Source organism: Carassius auratus, chromosome 23 (assembly GCF_003368295.1).
Source record: "Carassius auratus strain Wakin chromosome 23, ASM336829v1, whole genome shotgun sequence".
In the NCBI taxonomy this organism is placed as follows: domain Eukaryota; kingdom Metazoa; phylum Chordata; class Actinopteri; order Cypriniformes; family Cyprinidae; genus Carassius; species Carassius auratus.
In genome coordinates this window covers 14,642,281-14,669,130 of record NC_039265.1, presented here as the reverse complement: position 1 = coordinate 14,669,130, position 26,850 = coordinate 14,642,281, and the positions used below count along the sequence as shown (strand labels likewise).

The window sequence follows — 26,850 nt, the reverse complement described above, 5'->3', positions numbered from 1 at the left end:
AAGTTAACACTAACAGACTGGGACAGCTTAAGGACATTTTGTAAAGTACACCGATCTGTGCGTAAAGCACGTTGAAACAGTACAGTAGAAGTGTTTAATGGTGGATCTTGGTAACATGTCTTTCTTTTTGCCCCATATTCTCACAAATAGCTTCCAAAGTGGTTAACATGATAACACTTTTAATTTGTTGATGAAGGGATGAAAATATATAATATGCATATTATTATTATTATTTATTTTTTTGTACTGTCCTAAATAAGCTATTTCACATAACATAAGTTTACATACACTCCACAAGACAGAATAACAACCAAATTTATAAAAATGACCCGTTCACCTGGATGATCCACGAGTTATGAGCTGTCTTATTCTTTTAAAAATTACAAACATTTAGGATATTCTGATATTATGTAAACTCAAAAGCAGGACTGTGTTTTATTTTACTTAGTTTTTTAAAATTTATTTATTATTTACATTTGGCTTCAGATTTATGTAAATTAATGATTTGTAATAGTCTTAGTTAATAACAGCACTGAGAAGAAATAACACTGAACAATAGTATACTTTTAAATTAAATTAAATTAAAGTTCATGATATATTTTTTTACATTTTAAGCAACCTTATTGCAAGGTTAATAAAATGATGCAGTTTTGTGCAAAAAACACCCCATACCACTGTATAAAAACAAAGATACAAAAGTCAAGCCAGATGTGAAGAAGCAATCAGTTTGTGTTATGTCACAAAAAGCTCATCAAAGTAGTCAGTGTACTATTTCCAGACTGCCCATCCCCTTGACCCCAAAGTATTAACCACTTATATAAATTACTGCCCCATCTCTCCTTGTCCCTCCCATGCCTCAGATTAAAGCACAAAGAGCAAAAAAATTTAATAAATAAATAAAAAGGTATCAAAAGCTCCTCCTGTTGTTCTTAAAGCCCTTAAACTGAAATTCTACCTTATAACAGGGTGGTCTGCACTCCCTTTAGCTGTGAATAACACACTTTACTTTTGTTTGATGTTGATCTCAAATGCATATTCAGCACTGGTATTGATTGCTCAGATTTCTACCGAACTGCTTTCTTTGCTAAACATACCCTCTATCTCCATCTAGAGGTCAACTGTAAAGCAAACCTTGAACATGGAAATCTAAACTGCACTTTACCCTTCCTCAATCCAAATTTGTTATAACACACTCACTCTATCTATCTCTGTCTCCGGCTTCATGACATACTCTTCTTTTTTTCAGATCAGATGTGCTTTTAATTTGTTAATACTGAATGTGGGATAATTAGAAAAGCCTTGGGCCAAGGCACCATTATATAGTCACCTACTTCAAGTAGCTCAGTAATCAAGGGTCACATGATGGGTTCCAGATTTAGTAAAGTGATATTTTTTTTTCTCTCTTACAAATGCAAAAAAAGACAGAAAGGAAGACCTACCGTCAAGTGACAGCCAGTCATGCTGGGATGAAGGTAGGGAGGGCAGTGCACGGGCTTTATACTCAAACACAACCGAGTTAGAGATGATATGATTACTGACAGCCACCTGCAGAGTCACCAAGCCTGTGTCATGGGCTGCAGACACACACAAGTCCGTAATTAGAAAAGATCAGAGCAAATCACACTGACATCTATGAGAGTTCATGCAGTTCTTCACCTTATCAGGGGTGACATCTGAAGGTTTACAGAAAATCATTGCAATCCAGGAAATACTTACTTTTTAATGTTTATTTGAAACATTAAAAAATATGTACCTCCTAAAGTACGTGTAAAGTAAATATTAAATGTGTGTTCTGAGTTTATCACACCACAGAAAATCTTTATTAGAAAATTTTTATGCTAAAAAACCATCAAGTGAATAAAATAAGCAAGACTTAGGTCTCTGCAGAGCAAAAGTAGGCGTTTATGACCTTGTGGGTGTTTTCAAACTGCTGGGTGTTTCTAAATCATGCATCAAAATGATCCCACTTACCTAACCCCACCCCTAAACCTAACATCACTATGATGTCAGCCAATCAGGTATCATGGTCTAAAAACACCCTGGTCTGATAACTCCCATTCCTTTCCTGCAGAGATCTATACTTGAAATAAGCTATCAATATCTTGAAAAAATAAGCAGTATTATTCTCTGCTCTCAAATGTTGGGGGCGTGTCCACTGGTGGCGCTGAAACCACGCCCACTCGCGGAAAAGCTGCCATCTCTCAATTGTCTTCCTCTGTAGCTTATTTAAATGAGGAGACAGAGCTGTTTTGTAAATTATTGCAAACAGATATTATGCATTTACGTGACGAATGCATAGCTAGCTAGCAACCTCTAGGCTGTAGTACGAACAGCAGCAACTCGCAATTGAGCAGGCACACCACTACACTGTATTTATTAGATGTGTTCGACTTGAAACAGGGCTCTGCAGAACGATCAGTAGCTGCATTTATTTTACATGGACCCTACTAATCTGATTGTAATAGGACTAGAAGCACAATCAGAATAAAAATGTCACATGTAAACACGTCAGTCGGAATTAAATTGGTCAGACTAAAATTTTGATTGGATTGTAAGGGGTGGTTTATTGCTTTGGTAATCCGAGCGAGAGGACATGTAAAAAATTGATCGGATTGAAAACGGTAACATACTGCGCATGCGCAGTGACGTAGAAATAGCGTAATAATGTATGACGCGTGGAATGAGGTTTTCTTCCAGGCGATTAAAGTGTCATAAATATGTAGTGTCATGTCATTATAAAACTCCCCTTTCACTCAGCGAACGTGAAGTGGAACAGGACCACGTCCCACCAGTCCTTGATTAAGACTCTCATCAACAGACGACTACAGTAGTTTTGGGTGTGGTAAGGGGCACTTTTACACCTTTTTTTTTTTTTTTTTAAGTAACGTTAAGCAGCACAACAGTTCATGTGGTGGTCATCGCCTTATTAGGAACCAAAGTAGATAAATATCACGTGGGCTTTTAAAAAAAAGTATGCGACAGCAGTTGGAAACTCTGTATATTCATGCAGTGTGCGCATGTCAAAAGAGTAAATGTGATCAGAAGCTTGTGACATATCAATGCGCATATCACCCCGATCACTTTATGTAGTGTTCATGTAAACACTACATTCAGATTTGTCAATCAGAATGAATTCATTCCTATGGAAGCAAAAAGTGTCCATGTAAACACACCTAGTGTATGACATGAAAACGATTCGGAAGCATGAGAAGTCGTCTGCTGTCTATAGGTCTATACTTTGATGTCATACACCGAGCGATCTGCACAGTGCTGCTATAAGTCGAACACATGTCTTATAGTATAGTGGGGAGGGGCCATGCTCAGTGACTCAGTTTCGTCATCGAGTCATGATTTTAGCCCCACTCAGAAAATCCTGAACACGAAAATGGTGAGAGCCTGTTTAACTCCACAATTAAGCTTATATTATATTTATTAGTCAGTCACTTCTATATGTATAAATGTGAAATTACCGGGACAGTAGCAACGTAAAACTCCGGGCTGGATGAGGGAGGCAGGGACAGAGATCTGATCAAACAGGCAAGTGTAGATGCTGCTGTCTTCTTGCCATGGCCCTGTGATTAAGACCTTCACACCACCCTGAAATATGGAGGAAAAAATCCCCACATAACATATGCATACTCAAAGAAAAAGTAGCATCATAATCATGTTTATCACATCATAATCATTAAAACGTTTTGGTATAAATGTAGCATTTGAAAGGAAAATAAAGACATGCTATTGTGCCATCTTGTGGAAGACAACAAGACTTCAACATCGATTGCGTTTTAAATGGGTTTCCAAGGGTATTCTGCCATCTTGTGGTGTAATAATGCAACAGCACTGGAGATGTTTGGATATCAAGCATGCTATACATACAGTAATTATTTTAAATAAGTAAAAATGTATAAATAATAGTATTAACAATAATTAGTAGTAATAGTAGTAGCCTATCTGAGTATGTGTTTGTAATGGAGGAAAACTTGTTCAACGTACAATGTACAGCATTTCATTTAAACAGACATACCTCTGGGTAGGACCACTCTGGAGAGTAGTCAGTGACCATGAAAAGTCGCCCAGTGGCCTGCAACATTCCCAGAGTGCCCTGGGCCACTGCTGCTGACACTACTTCAGCGACATGCATGTAAGCCAGTGAGCCTGTGTCTCCTGTCCCTCCGCCAGCACCAGCACCTCCACCTAAAGACTGGGGGCTGCAGCACGACTGGAGGCAGAGCTCAGAGGGGCTATATCCTGCCGCCCTGTTGGCTGCATCCTCATGATTTTGCTGTTGGTTCCCACCTGAGGTGGCAGTTCCTTCTGACCCAAGCGGGGCCACCAACTGGTGGGTGTATAATGTCCCTGCAGCCCCTACCGCTGTGGCTCCGCTGTCCACTGAGATGAAATCGTTGATGAGGTCAGAAAACTGGTTTCCAAAAGAAATGTCAAAATGATCCAAGCTGATTTCCATGCCTGTGCCTCCTCCGCCATTGGCTCCGGCTCCACTAAGACCGTGGTGAGTGTTGTAGAGCCCCTGAACCAAATTAGCTCCCTGAAGCAATGGCTGGAGTTGCTGTTGTGAGCCGCTGTTGGGCCCACTCGTGGTGTTTCCATTCCTCAAAGCCACGGCCTCAGCTCTGGCTCCGTTCTCTGAGCTCTGCTGCATGAAGTGATCTGCTCCTCCGCTCTCTCCACTTCCTCCTCCACAGGCTTGTAGATGATCCCCAGACTTTAGCAAACCATCTGTCCCATTTTCAGTGGCCCCAGACTGGCCGGCCCCAACACTGTGGTTCTGATCCATACCGACCACTTCCTCGTGCTCAGGACCAAGGCCTGGGAAACCTCCTTGGTATTGAAGGAGTTGCAGTGAGCTAGTCTGTCCCTGTCCCTCGGTGGGTGAGCCTCCATTGCAGTTGGATCTGTGTTGGCCCTGGTGGGTGTGATGGTGGTGGAGATGACCATTACTGCCAGGCGATTCCGTCTTTACAACCTGCAGACCCATGTAGGCCCCATCAGCGGTGTTATGTTCCATAAGGTGGCCCTTCTGGCTGGAGCTCTGCCGGCCTTGCTGGTTCTGGGCTGTCTGTGGTGCTTCTTGAAGAAAAAAACTTGGAGATCTGTTTTGGTGAGCTAAGTTGTTCATTGCCTGGCTATAACTAACTGCTGTGGCACCGGCGGAGTAGTCCTGCTTTGCATCAATGGCACTGAAATCCATCTGCTCCAGTGTGGTGCTTGGACTCAGGCCCCCTCCAGAGGGAAGCAGAGAGGCAGCAGGGGTCAAGGTGAGTGAGTTCTGGGAGCTTGAACAGCTGGAAACGCTACAGCTTACAACTGGCCCCACTTGGTAGCTCCCTTCTTCGGCTAGCTGTTGCTCAAAGGAGGTGTCCTCGGTCTTGATGTTCTTCACCAGTGCAGAACTGAATCCGTAGTTTGAATCGGATATAGGTGGTGAGCGTCGCAAACCATTGGTGCTAGCTGTTGAGGAGGATGAGGCACTGGATATGCCATTCTCCTGCTTTAAACCACTTCCCCCATATGTCTGGCCCTGTTTCGGGTTGTTCAGGAAGCAATCTGGGTCGAAGTTCATGGTGGCTTCTGGGATTTTGATGCCGCTGGAGTCTAGACTGTTGGAGAGGACAAGCTCCTCAGAGACGCCAGAGGCAGAGAGCATGGACAGCCTGTCTGCTCCTGGACCACCTGTATCTGCACTGCTGCTTCCTGGAAAGGCAAACTTGTGGCTGTCAGAGGTGACTCCTAATACCAGACTGTGAGAGGTGGCGTCGGGGCCCATAATATGGGTATTGTGGCCTCCAGTGGGGGACATGCTGTAGACGGGATCCCCAGTCACCTCAGACATGAAGACACTCTGGGATAGGCTGCCCATAACAGAGGCAACATGGCCCATGCCTGTGACCGCTGGGCTGTCAGCCATGTCAGGGTCAGAATTCAGCCCACTGCTGATGGACACAGGGGAATTCTGGGTCGTGTCTGGCACTTCCACCTGATTGGTAGAGGAGACCTCAGTGCTGTTCTGGTGGAGCAGCGCAGGTTTATGGACCTTGCCATTTCGTTTTTCACGTACGCTTCCTCCTCCTGCTCCTCCGCTGTTTTTGCTGCTGTGGCTGTGTTCTGTCTTGCCCTCAGACACATCATTATTCTGGAGCTCAGAGTGGGTGCTGCTGTAACCACCAGAACGAGGGTCCACTTTGGGAGAGATAATACGGTGTTTGGCGCTGTTACACTTATGATGCACACTGCTCCCAGCACCTGCAGTAGAAAACAGAAAACAGCTAATCATTTTACTAACTAAAGATTATTACTAGAATATTTTATTAACAATAAAACAATGTATTATTATCATTATCCATACTATTTTATTAGAATAATTAATATATCTGACCCCCTTAATGGCATTATCCCCTTTAAAATGAGCATTATTACAATCATCAGCAGAATCACTAGTGTCACCACCAATATTTATCCTTAGCAATATTATTAGTATTGCATACACAAAGCAAATGTGGACATTCTATTGCATTCAGAATAATTCATATTTAAATTTTCATATTTCATTCCACACATTTAACTTTATTCCATTATTATAAGTATTGTCAATATTTACTTTTTCCTCTTAAGTTTTTTGTTCATGACAGTATCTAAATTAACACATTCAGCGATTCCTATTATTCATTCCATTGAAACTATTTTTGAATAATACAAAGCACATGATAATAACTACACTGCTGTTTTATATATGACACCACTATAAGAGACTGTTTGCTTTGTACATCAGAAGAAGAGCATTTCAAAGAATGAGCCACATAATGTCTTTGAAATGGAATAAAATGCTTTGATGCTGATGCTTGGAATGAACATTGAGATTAATTTACGTCTTTATAGAGACCATCAATCATCAATATTAATCGTCTCACAAGAAGCCAACACATAGCTTTCCCGTTTTGTTAATAAATGGCTGATGTGTCACATTAGTCATTTTACTGCATACTTGGCAATTGAACTTTATATGAACATACAACAAATGGCAATCCATCTACCCCACGATCATTTGTTTTAAACACGCAATTCAATTTGCTTCACAGTAACGACACCCTATAGGAGCAACACCATGGGATTGTAAAGTGCTGTGCTGGATATTTGTGATGAAGTATAACGGGAAATTTCATTTGTTGTATGCTTGAGTAAAAAAGACTGACTGCACTGATACACAGGAACATTACGCCCCCCAGTGGTGTCATTGCAACAGACAGCTCAATAAATCAGCACATCTGTGAAATGTTCAGCTTGGACGCTACTCTAATTAGGCTTTCAGCCTGCTCTACACTCACCTCATTTTTTACAGTTCTTGCAGACATATTTAAAGCACTACCTGCTCCCTCCGTTTCTACTTGTCTCTTTCTGACGGCCTCTCTCTCCGACACCCCAGCCCTCCTTTCTGTCCCTTACCCAGAGTGCCAGTGCAGAGGCAGTTGTGAGTCCGGGGAGGAGGCTTGGTCTGGTGGCTGTCCAGTATCTGCTGCACCAGCTGCTCCACAGAGAAGCCAGAGCTGCTGTTCCCATTGCTGCAAGTCCACTTGATGCCATGAACTGCCAAGGGAGAGAGGAGACACAGTTGTCAGCCCACCAGCCGAGCCTCCCAGCCCTCCCCCACCCCGCCTGAGCACTACATCCCTGACCTTACCTCAGAGCCAGACGCCATATCAAAACCACTTTGTCCAGAAAAAGAGTACAACGAGAAAAAGAGTCATTATTTTTGGTCTACTTTCGTTCTGACCTCGAACATGAACACGGAAAGTTCAAGAACAGATTTGGGCCTGTTAAGACTGAATTTTCAGCTGACGTGGGAGGAAAAACACAGAGCAAAAGTCTTCCTCCTCTCACTTCAGCTGAAGTAATAGCCCCAGCCCTTTGACAATGGTGCTTTTTGCAGTTTGCACCCTCTGTTGCCATCACCGTTTCCAAGCTCAGCCTCTCTCCTCTGAGGAAAAGAACAAGAACAACAACTGTACTGTAAAATGGCAAAAGGAAAAAGAAAAGCAACAAAGGAAATGTGCTGATCTCTGGAGAGGAACGGTATTTAGAATATCAAACAGCATCAAGATACCTTAATACGGCTTGTGCATGCTTTGCTACTTCAGTGAGCGTAACAAGCTGAGGTGAGATTGCATGTGAAAGCGAGGGGAGGAAAAGGGAGGCGAAGGGAGAAACAGACACAGAGACAAAAATAGATAAAAGAGACAAAAGCGTTTGGCTTGAACTCGCAAACAGTGCTGCGTCACCAGCCGGAGCAGGCACAACAGTTGTCACATACACAGCAGGTTTCTCTGCTCTGCTGAGCTCTGCCATTCCGCGCTTGGCCAGAGAATCGCAGCGGCGTTCCATAAGCCATTACACCAGCATGACCATGCTCGAACAGACAAATCAATCTCACAGCGTGAGCCTGAACCAGAGTCGCAGCACAAGGCAGGTCATGTAATGAAAGGCCAAGCTGGTTTGGTGAATTCCGTGAGACCGACGGGAGACGGCTGCGAGGATCTGAAGAAGAATCTTCTGATTTAGACTTGCAGGAATTCTCCCGCATTTCAGTCCAAAGTGGCCTGCCGTTACTAATTCAGTTCTTCGAACTGTCGGCCCTTTGCTCAAACAGCCCATCTGGCAATGTTTCTTGTGTCTGCTCCACCACACACAGACAAAGAGTCTGAGTATCTCCGAATGTTGTTGAGGAATGAAATTCATATTTCCTTAGTGCAGCCGTGCCTAAACTGGGGTGCACACGGAGTGTCCTCTGGGGTGCTCAAGATAATATCTGGGTAGTTCATTGTTCAATTTCATGTTGATTTTCATCTTAAAGTTTTTCAAAAAATGCAATTGTTAAGGGAAATTGTAATTAATACATTTTAAGATAAAATATTAATATGAAATCTAGTAATTCAAATCATATTATAATAAAATGTACACAAAAAGAAAAAATGTAATGAAATATTTGTAATAATAATAAAACTGATTCATCAAAATATCTGTATAATTGAAAATATAAACAATATTAAAAAAGGGAGACAAATTTAATAGATTGCATATTAAATTACAAAAGAAACTTCTTTTTTACAATTAACTTTTACATTTCTTTAATATTACATTTATTCTTAATTGTATTTACATTTACAAGGACAATTGTGAATATATTATTAATTTTAGTGCTTTGGAAGACTTTGAAACTACTGGATTAAATGCTGCTGACAAATCAAATCAAACATTCTCTCCGCCAGCCACATCCATTTCCACAAGCTCAAAGCACCTCATAACCACTCCCATCAACTTGTATCTTTAATCGCAGCCTATCTCCAGGAAACATAAATCACATCAGATATCTCGCACCCTGCTGTGCGTGTGTGTGTATGTTTATAACCACTGTCTGATCATCTGCTCATGCAGCAGTGAGGGGGCTTCAGGCATGGCTGGTCCTCAGTCTCTTAAATTACATCAGCAGAGAGGAATGAATCAGGCCGGCGCGTTCTTCTCTCCAGCTGTAGTGTGACTAAGCAACCATTGCCTTCCATGGCCTGCCATTTGACCTCTGCTGCAAACGCCTACTTCAACATGAAACCCTGTTTACAATCTATTTTACTAGCGTAATATGATGTATTTCTAAATGATAATAGATATCTTACAGCTACAAATCTATAGCCTTGATCCTATCCAAAAATAATTCATTAGATTGTGAAAAGTGTTCTCGATATGACAGTGGTTGAACTAAATAACAGTTATTGGTGAAAAAAGGAATTATTTATCTTTAAGTACAATAACGAGATAAGGGTCAGAAAAAATTCTGGATTTTATTAAATGTTTCTTATAACGCAATATGGTAGACTTCTAGGAAACAGGAAAGCTTAAAGCTTTGATGATGAATTAAAATACATCTCAGAAGCTTTGTAAAAACTTCAAAATCACCCTGCATATCAGAGCTTGAAGGCAAAAATAACTAATCTATATTTCACACTACAATGATGAAACGCTCATTTTGTGAAAAGCAGGTGATGACGCAACCTCATCACTGATTCATTTCTACGATATCTGATGCGAATGCATTAAAATTTTTAAAGTGGAGAAACAGAAACTTCTCTGCAACCTATCAACAGTTACAGAAGTCTTTCTCTAAGGACTGTTAGTCGAGGAATGCACCACTCCTAAAGCATTCAATCCCAACTGCACACCTCGTCCTGTTAATGAATGCAAGCTGTTTGCGTATGATATGGGTTACTCAAGGGAACACATTGGGTTCGTAGAGCCGATGTATAATGCATCCATGAATTATGCATGGCTAATATGGTTTACAATGAATCTCCGACTATCAACAGGATGCATGTCTGCAGCGTCACCACTAGGGGATACTGTTGCTCTTCAGATGAGCTCAAATAACGGCTGGTTTGAAAATTATGAGGGCGAATCTTGTGGCCCTATTAGCCTAGTCTCAGTACACCAGGCCTGACCGGTGAAAGACATCTCGCACCTTTGCCATCATCCACACTATTTGCAACATTAATGACTTGTATGCATTACGGCAAATGCTTTTGGGGTAGATCAGGCATGGAGTGTAATGAACACAGTTTACTGCACGTGTCTTAAAGTCAATGTGAAAGGGAGCTCTTAAGTGATTGCCATGAGAGCTCTTAAGGGGATCGTAACACACGGCAGCGATTACAATGTCAGCTGAGCTCGTCTGTATTCCCCTCGTCGACATCCTGTGTCTGAAAGTGCTGACAAGAGGGATCCGACTTCATATATTCATTACCTTGACAGCCCTGTCCTAGTTCAAATGATCAATGCTAGGCATCACATAAGAGACGTGTCCTCGTAAGACTCTGGGTAAACATGATTATATTCATGCAGTCATCCCCTTTTTTACAACATCCTCATTAGACAGGTTTCCTCTGGTCATTTCTGTGACCTAGACCTGTCGTAGATGAAAACATAAACACAGTGTAAGCAAAAAGCACGGGCAAAGCGGTGCTGGACGTGTGAAGGGATTTCTGGAGAGTCAGACACTCTTCCGCCCACTCATTGGCATCAATCAATACATCACTGCTCTCCTCCACTGACTGACTGGAAACCAACTTGCTTTATCACTCTGGACAGTGAGACGCAGACAAGAGGCTCCACTGACCCTGTAATAATCATGTCAAGGCTTCCACATGGAGACTCCTGCTATGAACAAGGGCACAAGTTGCAGCAGGTAACATTGGCCTGGAGTAGGCTGAGCTGGGAGAGACTAACTTGTCTTGAAACACAGCATAACTAAAACAGCACCAGGCTTGCATAAATAATACAGAAATTACAGAAGACAGTGTCAAGTATTGTTAGGCTAGTTTACACTGCCCTAACCAGCACCAACAACTGTTGGGTTTTGTTGGAACGGAATTGCAGTCCTATTGGTGTTTATTGGGGCAGTGTGAACCACAATGGAGAATGATTTCTCACAAAGGCATTTTCTACAGTATCTACTTTTTTTTTATTTTTATTAAATTTACCTGAGATGCAATTTTGCTACATCTGACATTATTTTGTTAAATGTAATAAAATTATGAAGATATTAAAAATGTAAAAATTTATTTCAAGATAGGTAATATGGAGATATGAAGTGCATTTTATTTATTTATTTATTTATGTAAGCATAAAACAAATTAATTGTAATTATAATTTTTTCCTATACATTACCTTATATATTTTAATAATTATAATAACATTTTTTTTAACATAAATACTTCTTTTCACCAAGGATTATTAAATGAATCAGAAATGACAGGAAAGACTTTTTACATTATATAAAAAAATCTATTTCAATAAATGCTGTTCATTTGATCTTTTTATTCATCAAAGAATCCTGAAAAAAAAAAATATTTCATGGTTTTCACAAAAAAAGTGTTTTTAAGAAAAACTAATCAAATGAGAAAATAGTTAAGTTGTATTACACATTTCACAATATCACTGTGTTTTTTAATGAATTTTTGAATAAATAAAAGCAACATCTAAGTAAAAAAAAGAAAGAAAAGATCAATAAATTAAATTATACTAACCACAAACCTTTGAATGGCAGTTTGGTAATGGTATTTCTTTAGACACTGTCTGCAGTGATCACTTAAAACATGCATAAGAAGAGACAGGCTATGCATTCAGTTAATGGAATGTGATTGGACACTCACACATGGGTTTCAGCTGGCCAATGAGTTCCTCTTTTGTCCATTTGGCCCATTCTTTCTTGTCTGTATTGATGGAGCACAGGATGGGCCCACATGGTTTCCCACAATCCTCGATAGCTGGCACATTCAGGTAGTGGACCAGGACAATGTCTGGGTTCTGGGGAAAGGACAGGACCAAGAGACAGAATGAGGAAAAGAAAAAAAGAAGACAAGGTGTGGTGAGTAGAAAGATCTGACTGAAGAAGCAGTAGTATCCTGGAAACAGATGGGGCAACAACACATACATACATACAAATAATGAATACAAATTGTGTTAATGCATGTTTATCACTAGTTAGCATATTTGGCAGCTAGCCACTTGACCACATTTATAGAATGACTGAGATAGAGAATTAAGTGAAATATGTCATTCACTGCCTGTTCTTCTCTATAATTTCAAGAGTTATTGCTATAAAACACACAAACGTCTATTATTCAGTATAAAATTGCTTAGAGTCTGCTTTCTACAGGCAGTACTACCGCAACATTAATTGCACAGGCAAATAGCGCTGAGTCTTGTGAAAAAGGTGTAATCTATAATAAGCCTAATTTACATAGAAAGGAGGCGTGTTTGTGCTGAAAAGAATGACAATGATTTAATTTAAATACACACAGCGGCACCTGGTTAAGCCAAGTGCGGTTAGTGAATAAAACCGGTTGTGCACAAAAGTTGCTCTACTGTTTACTGATGGTACATTGTGATGGTACAAGTTATTCACAGAGAGCATAAAACCAGGGACACATCATCCCAAACAGGGATCTTCATGTGAACGCAGGACTTGTGCGAGGCTTATAAATCACTTACAAATCTATTTTTTTTTGTTATATTACGATTGTCAACTCAAAGTAAGGGCTTAGTGTATATATATATATATATATATATATATATATATATAAATTCTATCAATTTGAAGTCAGCAAATGTTTCCTGGATACATTTTGACAGCTTATGAATAAAAGCGTTGTTTAAAGCATATCTAACCAGAGTGAATAACATCAATTCTGTTCTGTAATCATAAATAGCGATGATTACAAAGCGTTGTAAACAGTCACAGAACAAGCTGTCCCGTCACCACATAGATTACACACACACACACACACTCGCAAAATCTCACTCGTTCCAGCACACCAACATTTGAATGTCATGTGAAACACAGATATATAACACATACACAAAAACCAAATCCATACACCGAAACACTGAAGAAAACTGTCCCTTTCATTAGCATTTTTATTAGTTTTATGAGCATTACGTGCTGAGTGAATTGGGGGCTGCAGTTCTGCGCTGCCTCCCGGCCTGCAGCATTACTCTTCCACGTACATGCGCAAAATCTATGCGTACTGCATGCTCAATGGGGTAATATACACAAAGAAAGACATTCATACAGCCGCTGGCACTTTTACAGAAAGCACCATGGTAACCACACCTGATCATGGCCATGTCCGAAAGCAAATAAATGCTGCCTTGGCAGGCAGTATATACAAAGGTAAGAGAAAACATTTGCAAAACATTCTCTCTTTACCACTTAAATACGTTCACCTGGTTAGAAGATAACATATACTGATGAAATATACACTGCGCTGCCTACTGTATGATATCTCACAATCTCAAAATTAGAGCAGCTGAAAGTAGTACATTTAAACAGTTTTTTTATTATTTATATTTTTAATAATGATTCGTATGTATTATTTATTATTTTTGTAATAATAAATTATATAATTTAGTAATACATGTATTATTAAATAACTTTATTTTAATAAATACATTTATACATTTATAATTTATTTTGATTAACTGATTAACAAATAAGCATCGTAGTCAAATATACAAATATAATATAATATAATATAATATAATATAATATAATATAATATAATATAATAATGGCCTCAAAAAAAGATTTTATTTTCATATAAATGTTTTTTATTTTGATTTTGGGGTGAACTGTGACCAAGACATTTTTTGGGAAATTCACCCATATAAGAGAAACCCAAGCTAAACATTTTCAGAGGGATAGATAACCCACAGATGAGCCTAGACATCACAATGCATTGGAAATCTAGTCTTAAACCAGTATCCTTAGAAGGTACTGTAGCTTCATACTAAATGCTGTCTGTTTAGCCATTGATGGAAGCCTCTTTAGTTTCATATAAGGCTTGTGTCATACTAAACATCTCTGAACCCCTCTATTACAGTGCTGCTGACCAGGCAGGTTCAGACCGACATTTCCTCTCTCAAACAGTCTTCTGACTACAGCTGAATGGACTGCAAATCACAATTAGAAAGAGCATTGACAATCTCTGCGTGGGACTAACAAGCCTTGAACAGTGACCACAGAGAGAGGGGACAAAATCTGCAGGATGGAAAAGGGCGACAGAACAAATCAAAAGCTAAATTCAGAATGCTGAAAATCAAACAGCCCTGTAATTCACAGCGAGAACTTTTGATTGAACTCTTCAACCAGCACACTTGATATTCAAAGTGAATGTGTCAAGGTGTTTGAACAGCACCTTTGATGGATTAAAAGGAAAAGATTTGATTTAAAATTTAAATCCATAGGAAGTCTGTCTTTCATGAGAGGATTTTAAGAGTAAGTTCTGGTGTACTATTCTCTTTCAAGTGGATGGAGGGAGCATGCTGGACTGGTGTTAGGTTGGTGAGGGCGAGCTGAGGACAGGCTGCTGCTGTGGCCGTGAGCTTGTAGAAGCACACACCAGCACTGCATCTCCATATGGCACAAGCAGCTGTGGTGAGCACCAGGCCTTGCCCTCAATACTTAACCAGCATGAGAGGGGTAAGTAAAAACCAGACAAACATAAAAACAATCCCAGTACAGACCAAAAGTTTGGACACACCTTTCTTTATTTTCATGACTATGAAAATTGTAGATTCACACTGAAGGCATCAAAACTATGAATTAACACAAGTGGAATTATATATGGAATTATATACATAACAAAAAAGTGTGAAACAACTGAAAATATGTCATATTGTAGGTTCTTCAAAGTAGCCACCTTTTCTAAATATTCTAACCTTTTCTAACCGTTCCTAAAATATGCTTGATTTTCTTTAGCAAAAAATAATTTATTTAATTTTTCCAATTGATTTTGGGGTGAATTATGACACTGATATTTCATGAAATTCATATCAGCGCACAGAGTAAAAAAGACATCCAACTCACATATTCACCCTTTCAAAACAAACAACAACAACAAAAACCACATACATACCAACAGAAGCCAATACATCCATGACAATCACGCACGCACACACACACACACACACACGCACATTCCTTTTTTTCGGTCCCTCCTACGCCGACACATTCGTCCCTGTTTTACAATGCACGTTTGGCAGACTTACAACCCATCCAAATACAAGTAATCTGTGAAGCTGTGCTTCAGTCGTAAATTCAAAAGTGAGCCAGAAGAGTATGACATCTACGGCTCACTCCTTTCTCGCTCTATCTCTTCAGAGAGCTTTTATGCACCCACACAATCATGCCCGCACCCCCTCAAGACCCTCGCTCTCTTTCCGATGGCACAACAACACAAAGAAAATGTGGAATGTCTAATAAATCTATCAGGATGCAAACTTAATTTAATTTCCTGCTGGCTGCTCTCTTTTAATAACGTAAGTTTTTATCCAACAAACTAAAGACTTTCGGCCTGGATACTATTTGGAGGAGAAAATGGGATCTCATTAAGGTATTGATTAATTGTGCAATGTAATCTTTAGGCCATGTTTGTGGTACACCTCCATGGAGAACCAGGGCTTGCTTCCAGGTTTGTTGAGGTGGGAAAAGGGAGTCGAAGTTTGGATAGAGTTGCAGCGTGTGCAGGGCTTGTGGTATTGCGCAAACGGCATTTTTCATTATTAAAGGCATTCATTAGAGCTCAGCACCTTTACGCTAGGCTCATCCCCGGAGTGCAGAGGCGTGTGGATCTTGTACAACCGGTCCACAGAACCTGTGTTTATCCCTCGACTTCACTATTTAAGAGCGTTAAATGCTCAACGAAGGTAAAAAAAAAAACTTAATTAGGAAGTGTTCTGTGCTTGAATTCACAGAAATTGTTTTCTTATTCGAGTCTTTTTCATTGGTAAGCAAGAAAAACAATTAAAGTTTTTTTTTTTGCTTTAAGCCTGCAGAAAGAAAGCAGATCTCAATTCTGAAGGTATCTCTCTCTGAAGGTATGTGTGTGTATGCATGTCTGGGGAACACACAGGTACCTGGAAGCACTGTGGTAACCTGGCAACTAGTAGCTGGACGCCCACATGCATGAAGCCAATGTGGTCATGAGTGCTGCCCCTTAGCTGGCCCTGAGTGCTATAAATATCCACTAGTAATAGCTTCAGGGTCATTACTGCTACCCGGGCCTGCCTCCAGCCAGCATCAACTCCAACCTGAAGGGCTGGGAAGAAGGACAGGGTTTCAAATAGGTATCTGCATATTACGGATGATTTATTGCGGCGTGGGGGTGGGACGGCGTGTTCTGGCAGATAAGTGCCTGTGCCTATGAGATTGTCTTTGAGTTGGACTTGTTTGAAAGCAGGTCATTTGGGCTTCATATTTAGCTGGCGCTGGTTCAGATCTGGACACATGGGAACATTATGTTACTTGTTTTGAAGCAGGATTGCTTTCAAACGATTCCCATTAAATATGTTTAAATATTAGTAAATTAGTAAAGCACATATTAATACCTTATTCTGCATAACCATATTTTAGATACCTTAATCTTACCCTGTAACCAAATTTAACTACTACCCTACTAACTATTAATAAGCAGCAAATTAGAAGTTTATTGAAGCAAAAGTCATAGTTAATAGTAAGTTAATGTTACAGCACTGTAAAATTAGTGTCATGGAACATACTTGTCATGATATTTAGTTATGAGACACTAGAGAAGCAAAGTCCCCATATTTGACTTAAGAGATGCATACCAGTTTATGCCTGGCATAACATCCGATTTATCTTCTTAATCTCAATCATTGCTGCCAGGAGTAGCTGTTTGAACAACAACAGACACTGAGAGCGTTTGGAAAATTATGGCCCAACGTAACCAGCATGAATGCTAAAAACTTAAAAGCTGAAAGAGAAAGACTTGGCACTGGAACAACAAGAACCTCACTGAGGTTAAATATCTTAATTAAGCTAAAAAGCACACAAGCGAGTCCAAGAGAAGAAAGAACCAGTGCTCATGTAGTTCTGAGAGGAAAAAAACGTCAGCGAGGAGTTCAAAGCCGCAGCACAAAAAGACACGGCCAAGCACTGCGTTTGGTTGACAGGAAACCCCTAGAGGATTGTGGGAAAAAGGCATGGGAGAGACAGATCCTCTGACTCATTTCTTGTGAGCGTGGTGAGGAACATACCCACTGGGTGTACAAGCAGAGCCATTTCACTAACCCATGTTACATAAAACACAGCACTTCTGATATGCCGCAACAAATATTTAACTTTTTGTCTCCATCTGTCTCACTATTTTTAACTTGATAGAAGTGTTGTGCTCTCAGAGTACCGCTGGGCTCAGTTCTGGAGGAATATGATGTACTCCAGACATGATTTAGAGGTCAGAGTCACAGTGGAGTGTCAAGAATGTTCTCTCTCCAGAAAAAAAACAAAACACCCCAGCAACCTTCAAGAGAATGGAGCGTCTAACAGGTTGTAGCTAAATTTCACTGGAGTGAAATGGAAAAAGTTAAAAGTGTAAGGATGTGGGTGAAGTTCAGCACTTTGAGTGTGTGAAAGCAAGAGAGAGTTTACAGTATGCTAATGTGAGTGTCTGATTCAATGTGGGCACATATAATGACCAATCCAGATGTCCAAATGTGTTCTAGGTGCTCCTGTAAGTAGAAGAAAGAAAGTCATGCCAATGCTATTTTAGTATATATGTATACTACTATACAATGAAAACAAATAGTGTAGAAACAATTTCACTCAGAAACTGTTAGAGAATTTTACAATTACTTATATTAAAAATATGTAATTTTTAATAGAAAGGTATAGAGAAAGACTAGAATAGTACTGTCTTGTGAAACAGATTTAAAAATCATTCTTACAGCATTTTAATTCATATTTAGTTCATATTTGCAAAAAAAAAAAAATCTGTGTTCATTTTAATAATGTTTAATTTTTGTTTTGTTTTTATTCATTATTGTTTAACAAAAATGAGAAAAGTTGCCTTAGCAACTAGCTGAAATAAAGTAACTTTAATATAGTGTTTTTTTTATTTATTTTTTATTCCCTAGTTTGAGGCAAAATTTCTATCACATCAAACAATTTTGCCTTAATAATAAATTAAAGATCCCTAAAAATTTCCCTAAATCTTGAAATGTTAAAATCCATCAAAATATGAATAGTTAGTAAAATATGAGGTGCGTTCGACTTGAAGCAGCGCTGCACAGAATGATCACTGTATGACATCAAAGTACCGCGAGAACGATAAGAGAGCACAAGGATCCTGTGCAGCACTGCTTAAAGTCGAACGCGCCTAATAATATACCAATTCATATCTATTTTGTCTGGTTTTAGTTAAAAATAACCAGGAGTGTGAGCAAATAATGTTGGTCTGTTCAGTTCAACTAAAATGTCTCTTTAAAGGGATATTTAATATTTTCTCACCCTCATGGAATTTTAAACCTGCATGGTTTATATGCAGAACAAAAATGCTCCGTATAAAAAAGTCAAAACAGTGGACCCCACTGACCTTCAATGTATGAATACATTTTTCAAAATATATTCTTTTTTGTTCCAGTACCATTTTGGAACAACATAAGGGTGAATAAATGATAGAATTTTCATATTTAGGTAAACTGTCCCTTTAAGAGTGCGTGTGCCACACTCATGAGTGAAAAAGAGTGTGTGTGTGTGTGTGTTTATGAGTGAGAGAGGTGATTAAAGCCTTGCCCTGGTGGGTGCCCTGGCTGTGGCATGGTGATGGATGAAGCAGTGTGTCCATCATTAGGCAGTAGGCTGGCCCCTGGCACCCACACCCAGCTTTTAAATGTATCCATACCTTGCTGTCCCCCAGTGCTGCTGTTCATTTCAAGGTCAATTGACTCAGTGCTGCGCCGGGAACAAAACATCCCCCTTTCTTCATAGTTTTATTTCCCATTACTGACTGGTTTGCTTGTGTGTGTGTGTGTTTGTACATAAGCGCTTGCGTGAGTGGGTGTATATGACACGTCAAAGCCGATGGTGTGCAGCAAATCCCCTACAGCTTGTGTCTAGTACAGAGGAAGACCCTTCTGTGAACCCTTTAATGTTTATGAGCCTGTATATGCAGAACACTTTAAAGTGCAAGTTGGAAAAAGTCAGTCACTTTGCACACAGTTATAAAAGCGATGATGTCACTTCCTCCAAGTGCCACCTGTTTGGCCTGGCTTGTTTTTCTTATAGCTGAGCCAGCAACAGGCAGCAACATCAGTCTCACAAATGGGAATTTCCTTATACAAGGTTCAAAATGAATGTTTTGCCAACAGCAAGTGGATTAAGAAAGCTTACCAGCCATGAGTATTTCTTCTTGCATATTTGCAGAAAACAATGGAGGTCAGTGTGTCACTCGAGGCAGAAGTCTTAATGTGAAATGCTATGTTTCTTTAACTATATGCATATTGGCCCAGTGGGCTTTATGTTCTGTCTTTTTTCCCAAAGAAATTAATAAACATTAATTCCCATTTTTGATTGTATTTTCCAAGTTTAAGGTTTAGAAAAAGAAAGAAAAAAAAAGAAAAAAGAAAGTGTTTATTACTAGAGGAAAATAGTTTGATGCAATGAAAATTATGCCACAGCTAAAGTAATATAAACCGGTATTAATCACTATATTATTATTTTACAACTAATTTATATTTTTAATGGATGGACCAAGTTTCAAATTTACTGAATAAATGAATACAGTACAATACAATATGTATTATTATCGACAAAGTTGTTGATGAAAAATTTATGAATCTTAGGTTTAAATAATTATATCACTATTTTACTAATAATTCATAATTTTCATAGACTGGCCAAGTTTTAACTAAATTATTAATTAACATATTTTATAAAATATTTGTTATTCATTTGTATTATTTATTTTTTGTTCTCCTCATTCAAGTTGATTTGAATAAATGCTTTCTGCTAAATTAATAAATAAAAATGTAAAATCTATACATAAAAAGCATTTTAAAAATATAAAAAATGATCTTCATACACAGTAACAAAAATAAAAGAGAAAGTTGAAATCTGTTTTGATAAAAAGCAGTCCCTGGGACATACAAGTGCAGAAATATGTTTAGATGACCTTCTGTTGGTAAGCAGCAACTCAGTCAACAGCAACATCAATACTAAAAATCATATACTGTGCTATATACACACATTCAAACATTGATTAAATACCAACCCCGGCACCCACCAAATTCTGCCTATGCAGTCTCAGGCTACTGCTGTGAGATGGCTAGCTGATCTAACGCCCACAATGCAAACACACAAACATACACATTCCATGCACAACTCCCCAGAAAGCTGCATGCACCGCAGGAGGTGCATGTAAATCCCAGTCCTATGGGACGCACAGTAAAAAATGGGTGAGGAATGCAGCATGGCTAATTGACAACTCCTCACTTCATGCTTGAGCACGTTAAACGACCTCAGCCAGTACACATCATCCTCTGCTTCTCAAGGACTGTGATGTGCTGTTCTCTCTCGTTAGGTCTCAGTTTGGCTCCTCTCGACAGACATGAGAGAGAAAAGCCCGTCGAGTGGTGTTAGAGAATGTAACTTTTGAGGAAGAGGACGGAGCCGGTGCAAAGCGCGGCAGAGCGCTTCTGCAGGAGCCAGAGGCTGAGGCCTGTGATGTTTAATTCAGCAGCCTATAATGACTCAGATGAAGTCAAGAGCCAGCTTTAAATAACTTAGCTTCTAGGGCCAGAACTACTCGGCTCACAAGAGTGTGTCCATGGAACATGCGGTTACATGTTTGCCCAGGTGTAAAAAAAATAAAAAATGTATGTATTTTCCTGTCTCTTTGGAGTACATGTTCACTGCAGATCGAATTGGAGTTTGCATGGAGCACAGAGGACAAAATGTAGGTGTTACTGTAAAAGTACAGATTCCACCTTGGCTGCCACTAGAGTTTTAGGGTGTACTCACACTGCCAGTTTGAACCGTGCCCGAGTGCGTTTGACCACCAAAGCGCGGTTCGTTTGACTAGTGTGAGTGCTCCGAATCGTGCCCGGGCGCGGCTCGATTGGCCGGCCCTGGCCCGCTTGGAAGAGGTGGGCCAGGGCACGGTTCAGTTGGACTCGGGCGCGGTTCGCATGCAGTGTGAGCGCTAACCGTGCCGGGGCACGGAAAAGGACGCTTTGCATCACGGTTTTGCGACGTTCCAAAACCAACATGGCAGGGAAAGGGTCGCTTTGGTCTACGGCAGAGGTGCAAAACGCATAAACAAACTAAAAACTGCAAAGTCCTTGCTACACTTCAGCTGGTATCTTGCAAACATCCTCATACGAGCAGCACGATTACGTGAAAATGTTCGCGCCACTAAGGCGACACATCTGTTTAACAACAGGCTGTGGACCAAACAACACAAAATTATCCACAAAGAAAACAGAGCGATGCACTCCATTGTGTTCATAGAGCGCCGCTCTTCCTGTTTATCCCGAAACCGTCGCACAATAATGACGTAAGCGTGCTCCGGCACGAATGCTGAAACCCTATATGTGAGTGCAGGCCAGAGGGGGAGTGGGGAGGGGGGACAATCGTACTCGGGCCCGGTTCATGGCAACCGTGCCTAGTGTGAGTACACCCTTAGTTATTCATCTGGCAGCTGCTTTAACACCGGTGGGCTACCTCTCCATTAGCTCTGCCCTGAGCAGACCAGGAGCAAGCCGTCTGGGAGCCATCAGTCTGCTGTGATGGGCTCAGTGGAGCTTGGTGACTATGGTCCTAATGCCCAAAGTCTCTCATAGGAAGTGCATGTGTCAGTGAAGAACACAGCAAAGTCAGCCAGCCCTTGCACTCGCTCTAACCTTGCGGGTTAACCAGCCTATGTTGGGTTTTTAGAAGATGGTGCCCCAACCAGGCTTCTCATTCAGATTCAGTAATACTCTTTTTGACAAATCTTGCACTAACTACCATAAATTACACTGAGAAAACTCTGTGTCTAGATCAGTATTTCTGTGTTTTTAGTTGAGGTTTGAAGGAGGAGATGGTAGAGATACAGACTCTCTGTCACATCTGTTCCTATAAACCTCAACCAACCTCAACCAAAAAAACATATTTTCTCAGTTGTTTTTAGCTCATCTCCGTAGTCTTTTTTATTTAGTTTGGTATTATTTATGTTGTTTGCTTATAGCTTACATATGCATGAATGTTTATAACTGTTGTTATATCTTCAAAACATTTTGTTTTAGTTCAGTGACCTTGATCTTGGGAGTTTTTATTATTTTAGTTTTACTGTTTTTTTTTGTTGCAGTGAAGTTGAAAATCCTAAAATATTAACACTTGTCTTCAGAGAATATATGTACAATTATATATATATATATATATATATATATATATATATATATATATATATATATATAAAATCTGTAGTCAGATTAGAAATTCATAGTTGTCTAAGCTGTTTTTGTTTATGCAGGGAAGTTTTAGCTTTGATTCTAATACTAAGTGTGAGTCTAAGCCAGAGTCTGAACCTTGTATACCAGAATCATAATGTGCACATAATACTGAGTCCATCAATGATTTATATTTTGGGGAGAAGGCTCTGTATGGCAAACTGTTCCCTGAGTGCTAGGACTCCTGGTTCCCGATTGAATCACGGATAAGGCGATAGGATCAGGGACAGCAGATAAAAGATGATGGCATCTATAGTCTTAAAATGCCGTGGCACTAGCCTCGTTGTAATCTGGAAATGGCCTAGTGGGAGAATTTCTGGACCCAAAGCAGTTAAACAAAACATTTTCCATGAAAACGATCTATCAAAAACATGAAATCAGAATGCAAAATCAGAATGCTACAATATTAAGTTCAGCTCTGAGAGGTCCAAGAGCACACTGACCACTCCAGCTGGAAAGCCCTAGGGTGCAGGCGCTCAGGAGACACCCCCGGATGCCTACACACATAAACTCTCACCCTCTGGGACACCGAACCAGCCAGTAGTTGCCTAGCGACCGGCAGAATGAGTTAAGCCATTTAAAGAGAGACAGAGGTTTTGGACAGAGGGCAGAGCTGAGGGTCTGATATTGGTATGATGGCAGGTGAAACGAGTGAGGAAAAATAGAAGAGAGAAAGGAGTAAATTGACAAAAAATTGCTAAAACAATGCAAGAAAATACATTTTCTGTAGCACTAAAATGAGAATCCAAAAGAAACGAAATCTAAACAATTAAATTACTCTCTGTGTCTGTGAGTGCCTGAGGACAATTTTGACCACATGTGTATCTTTAGTGATGTCAATAATCTTATAAAATGTATTATTATAATCTTAAGCAGCACAACGGTTTTTAACATTTATAATAATAAGAAATGTTTCTCGAGCACCAAATCAGAATATTAGAATGATTTCTAAAGAATCATGTGACACTGAAGACTGGAGTAATGACTACATTTTAAAATATATTCAAATGGAAAATAATTATTTTAAACTGCAATAATTTTTCGAAAAGGGTTTTTTTAAGAATATTTTTTTTTTTACTTTTCTCTCTTTTAAAAAATATTACTAACCTCAAACATTCCAATGGTAGTGTACACACTGAAGGACATTCATGTTATTTTAAATACATATAATTTAAATAACTTTAACTTTACTCTACCACTTACACATATTAATTGTCTGCTAATGTAAGCAAAGTGTGTGTTAGTGGGGAAAAATTATATTAACCAACAATATAATAGTCAAATGTTTCAACATACAGATGAATAAACTCAAGCCCTCTACATTATTCTGTTTCACATTTAACTTTGTCCCATTACTGTATATGGACTGCAAATGCCTTTTCATGTGGCCTTTAAGAAAAAACTCTTGCTCCCTATTGGATGACAAGTACGCAGTGAAGGTCAGTCACCATTATGCAGAAAATACTCTCCCTAGTGTGCAAGCCACCCGAAATCTCCCACTATCAATGGGAGCCAGCTGCCCTCTGAGATCTCCCCCGGTCCAAACTCAGGGCCGTGACAGAAACCGAGCAGCACAGACCTGCTGCAGCGTAATAGGAAATTAATTGAGATCATCAATATGGTATTAATCATTAAGGCACAGGTGCTGAGATGGCACTTCTGCCTGAGTGAGCCTGTTAGCGATGCACACGTTTTAAAAGTTTGACCTGCTGTTCAGTTAAAGTGTGTGTGAGAGCAAGGGCGAGAGGGAATGATAAAGATAGAGAAGAGCGAGTCTGTCCTGTGCTTATTAAGTCTGTTGACCAACATGTGGGGAAGGTGTGACAGCAAAATGCATCACCGTGAACGTCGATGCCATTCCGGTGAGCAAACATAAAATCCATCGGCTGCGTCCCTCCCTCGGCGAGGTGGGGTGTGGACAAACGTCACTCAACACTAATCAGGCAAACACAGCACAAATTGCAGTAAAATACATTAAGCAGTTAGGCATGGCACATCTCCAAACAGTTGAGGGTGTCTAACTGTGCACACATTCCACTACATAAATTAAACGTGGCACAGCTAGATAGCGCTCACACTCTGATGATGTACGGCAGCTGGGATCGATGCTGAGACAGGAGCGGCTCACCAAGCGGTAGAGAGGAGACACGTGGTGCGACTGAACGTGGCCCCGCGTGGGGTCCGGCACCGCGCTTAAGTACGCCGAATATTAAACAAGCAGCAGGACAGGCAGAGGAGTCTTGACGAGCTCACTCACATGGGTGTAAGGGTTGAGCTTATGAAAAGTTTATGAGTTCTGCTCAAAACAGATTGATTCGGCGTTAAAGCAAATACCAAGCCAGAAAAGCCCTGAAGCTGAGAGCAGAGAGTGGGTAAAGACAAAAGCAAAGAGAGGGAGCAAGGGAGAGTCACAGAGAAACACTGAGAAAGAGAAGAGTGTGACAGAGGCTCGGTACAAAAAAAAATCTGATATATACATACAGTATATTTATTATGGCCAGGTCAAATTAAAAAAAAATTTCACTTGAAAATGTAAATTCTGTCATTATTCAATATTAATGGAACTACTGGAATAAAATAAGAGAGTTACATCATAAAAGTAGTGCAAGACTCGTGCACTATATTTCCTAAAAAAGTACCATCAACATGATCTATAGATCTTTGCTTTAAGGGCCAGATTTACTAACAGCTTGCGCCAGCACAAACCCTCTTTTGGCATTATAAAAATTATTGTCAGGTTTTACATAAAGTATTTCTTTATATAAATCTCTGTAAGAATATACAGATTGCATTGCTTGTTCACATTATTCATTAAATAAGCTACTGTAATCTTCCATATTAATTTCTTAGAATGGCTGTACTCTGGCTCAGAGAACATATAATTGAATCAATTAATTGGACCATTAAATAACAATTATTTTTGAACTGGTTCTTTTAAATGAGTTGGTTGATCTGGTTCACAATTTGGACTGAATTATTTGTTTGTGAGTCAGACTGATTTGTTTATGAGTTCAATTAATCGATTTTATTCTGCCAGGTCAACGGTTTATTGGTTGAGAAGATTAACAATAAGTAACGACTTAAATTTGTAGCTTTTCCTATTCCTCTCACAATGCTATAATTTTACTTTCTAAAATGCCACTTGGAGCATTTTATGGTTATTCTTAAAACACAAATTTCATGGAAAATAGCAGTGTGAAGCTTCAGAATATTAATTTTTAGTTTTTCTTTTGGGGGGGGGGGGTCATATACAGTAGGTTTGGAATGATAAGCATATCACTAATTAATGACAGGTCTATCATGACATCTCTCTGAAGATTTTAGCATGGTGAGGGATGACAATGTCAATGCTACGCTCATGCTGAATTGCTGCTGTTGGTTATTGCTGTAGTTGTAGATTATTACTGCTGCTGCAAACAAGTACAGGAACTTGCTACTGCCAATGCATATGGATATACGGTACTGTGAGTATTTAAGACATACTGCTGCTGCACAAATACGAATAATCTGTAGCAGATCTATACTGGTGGAGCTGGGGAAGGTGGAAGGTTTCAGAAAAACTCTGAAAGCACGCTACAGGAATCTCAAGTGAATGCTAGCCAGACATATAAATGCAAGGCAGTAAGCTCATTGGCTGCATATGCAGCATGAACCAATCAGCTTGTGCCAAGTTGTTTAACTCTCTGAAACAGTTATGTTAAAAGCCCGTCAGCCTATGATTAGAGTTTCATGACTGAACAATATATCATTTTCATTTCTGGGTGAACTATCTCTTTAAACACTATGCCTTATCAGGAAAGAGTCACTTGAATGTGACTCTAGCTGGGAGACTGTGGCTAGTGTGTCAGTAGTCAGCATGAGGGTGTTTAACATGCTTGGCCATATGTTTGACCTCTCTACGATCGGTAGCTTCAGGCCTTGAGGTCTGCATGAGGTCACCACAGGTGTGAAGCAGATGTGGAGAACAACACTGGTTCAGGTGTCCTAAAAGGCAACAAACACTGG

General features: G+C 39.8%; 1 protein-coding gene across 13 annotated transcripts in view; it reads right to left on the bottom strand.

Annotated features, from left to right (window-relative positions):
• The window catches only part of camta1a (calmodulin binding transcription activator 1a), a 356,861-nt gene that overhangs the window by 25,670 nt on the left and 304,341 nt on the right, over positions 1 to 26,850 (bottom strand). For 11 of the 13 annotated variants that reach the window (XM_026199992.1, XM_026199980.1, XM_026199981.1 and 8 more), the window contains 5 exons: positions 12,210 to 12,363; positions 7,459 to 7,599; positions 4,025 to 6,261; positions 3,471 to 3,597; positions 1,440 to 1,574 (listed from right to left, as the gene is read on the bottom strand). In XM_026199992.1, the coding sequence (XP_026055777.1) occupies positions 1,440 to 1,574; positions 3,471 to 3,597; positions 4,025 to 6,261; positions 7,459 to 7,599; positions 12,210 to 12,363 (2,794 nt within the window). The remainder of the gene's footprint in view (positions 1 to 1,439; positions 1,575 to 3,470; positions 3,598 to 4,024; positions 6,262 to 7,458; positions 7,600 to 12,209; positions 12,364 to 26,850) is intronic. The other 2 variants (XM_026199988.1, XM_026199993.1) reach the window with 1 other exon arrangement.